We start from the raw sequence: 1,952 nt of genomic DNA, 5'->3' as shown, positions 1-1,952 counted from the left end.
GCAATCAACTTTCATCTTTAAAAATTTTAATATTGTAAATTTATTTATTTATTAATTAATTAGAATATTTACTATAATAGAAATCAATCAAGCTGTTAGTTAGTTAGTTATTTAGTTAGTTAGTTAGTTAGTTAGTTAGTTAGTTAGTTAGTTAGTTAGTTAGATAAGTATGTAAGTAAGTAAGTAAGTAAGTAAGTAAGCAGCTATTTCTAAACAATAGAAAAAATTTTAAATAAATATCAATAAATAATAAATTTTTATTAATTTTAATATTTTTTAATGATTTGAATTAAAAATAATTTTATTAAATTAAAAGTGGAAATAACACAAATAGCAAAGCAGGTTTATTTTTCTTATAAGAAATATCAAAAATCAGAAATCTCACAAATTTGAGTCTTTGTTTAGAGTAATTATTTTTTTTGAGTTTATTTATGTTTAAAGTATTAAATTTGATGCTAATTTTAATTTTTATTTAGTTTATATAGCTTTTAACCTAGTAGAAAAAGCTTTTTCAAAAATATGTAATAGAGAATACTTAAAATAAAAAGATTACTATATTTTTCATTAACGATTTATTTTTATGATGAACCAGAAGAAGAGTATGTATGATGAATTTCTTGATTATTGAAAACAAATTGAAATGTATAACTAAGAAATTAATTAATAAACAAAAAATATTATGTTAGAAATACAATTAATTAATAATGAATTACTTAATGAAAGTCTTCAGCTGTTGAGCAAATAAATAATATTCATTAATTAATCTAAATAGCTTATTTGAATAAATAGATTTATTAATTTTTAAAATAATTATAATATTATTTAATAAATAAAAAGCTAGCTAGCTAACTACCTATATATTACTATTTATTGTATATATATTTTTTATATATTGTTATCATCAATAAATCAATATTTTTTTAATACTTTTTTTCTTTCTATTTGCAAAGCATTCATGCAAGTTTTTAGATTTCGGAGCTTAATTTTATCAAGCTTTATCCTTATTAAATTTTCAAAAATATTTGCTTTTTATATTCTTAATTTAATTTCAGTTTATTACTTTCTAATTTATCTAGCTAACTAATTTAATCTTTTTTACAATTAATAATGAAAATTTAAATATCTATTTTTTTTAAAGTGCAAGGGATTAATTATAAATGCTAATTATTAGAATACTTATTTACTTGTTTTAATTAGATTTCAAATATTTAATTTTGTTAATTAATTTTCTTACAAAAAATTAAATAAATTTGATATCTAAAAATTTGTTCTAAAAGAAAAAATAAATATTTAAGAGAATGAAAAGTGAGTTATATAAAGATATGCAAAAGCTAATTGATTTCCAATTAAAAATCCAAGTTATAAAACGTTAATGTGCATTTTTTAAATTTATTAAAGCCTTCTAATTCTTCGTTGTCCAAAGTCTAAAATATAGATTCAGTTAGAGTAATTTAATAAGCATTTCTTTTTTGTTGGTTTAATTATTTATTTATGAATTAATTAAATTTTTAACTCTCTAATTAGCTTATCTGATTTTGTCTTTTAAAATATAAATCTTTTACAAAAGAAGAAAATATTTTTTATTTATTAATAAGGTGTAGATATTTATTTTATCTTTAATGCAAGTCCCTTAGATTTATCAAAATATCTATTATATATAAGCTGATATAAATTTATTAAACAAATTTTTGCTATTATTTTATTTTATTCTAGAGTATGTATGTAAGTATGTATGTATGTATGTATGTATGTATGTATGTATGTATGTATGTATGTATGTATGTATGTATGTATGTATGTATGTATGTATGTATAGAAGGTTGCTTCACCATAAAAAAAATAATAAATTATTATATTAACTACCAAGTTTTTTCAAATATTGCTAAATAAATAACTGGCCGTCTTTAATTCCTAGCTATATATATTTTTAAATAAATGTTTTAAATACAAAT

General features: G+C 17.9%; 2 protein-coding genes across 2 annotated transcripts in view; both read left to right on the top strand. All coding sequences in view use genetic code 6, as the record gives it.

Moving 5' to 3' along the window:
- The window catches only part of TTHERM_001305848 (hypothetical protein), a gene marked incomplete at both ends in the record, with an annotated part of 3,667 nt that extends 3,058 nt beyond the window's left edge, over positions 1 to 609 (top strand). The window contains 3 exons of the mRNA XM_012800378.1: positions 1 to 34; positions 317 to 406; positions 477 to 609. The exon at positions 1 to 34 is cut by the window's left edge and continues 173 nt beyond it. Coding sequence (XP_012655832.1) covers positions 1 to 34; positions 317 to 406; positions 477 to 609 — 257 coding nt within the window. The remainder of the gene's footprint in view (positions 35 to 316; positions 407 to 476) is intronic.
- A 548-nt stretch (positions 610 to 1,157) lies between these two features.
- On the top strand, positions 1,158 to 1,666 carry TTHERM_001305847 (hypothetical protein; the record flags this gene model as incomplete). Its single annotated transcript, XM_012800377.1, has 2 exons — positions 1,158 to 1,446; positions 1,596 to 1,666. 2 exons carry the CDS (start codon positions 1,158 to 1,160, stop codon positions 1,664 to 1,666), a joined length of 360 nt encoding a protein of 119 aa, XP_012655831.1.
- Between the last annotated feature and the right edge of the window lie 286 nt (positions 1,667 to 1,952).

The sequence above is a fragment of the Tetrahymena thermophila genome (assembly GCF_000189635.1).
Source record: "Tetrahymena thermophila SB210 genomic scaffold scf_8254302, whole genome shotgun sequence".
Taxonomy (NCBI): Eukaryota; Ciliophora; class Oligohymenophorea; order Hymenostomatida; family Tetrahymenidae; genus Tetrahymena; species Tetrahymena thermophila.
The sequence above is the reverse complement of the archived record's forward strand: the minus strand, read 5'-3'. Positions and strand labels throughout refer to the sequence as shown.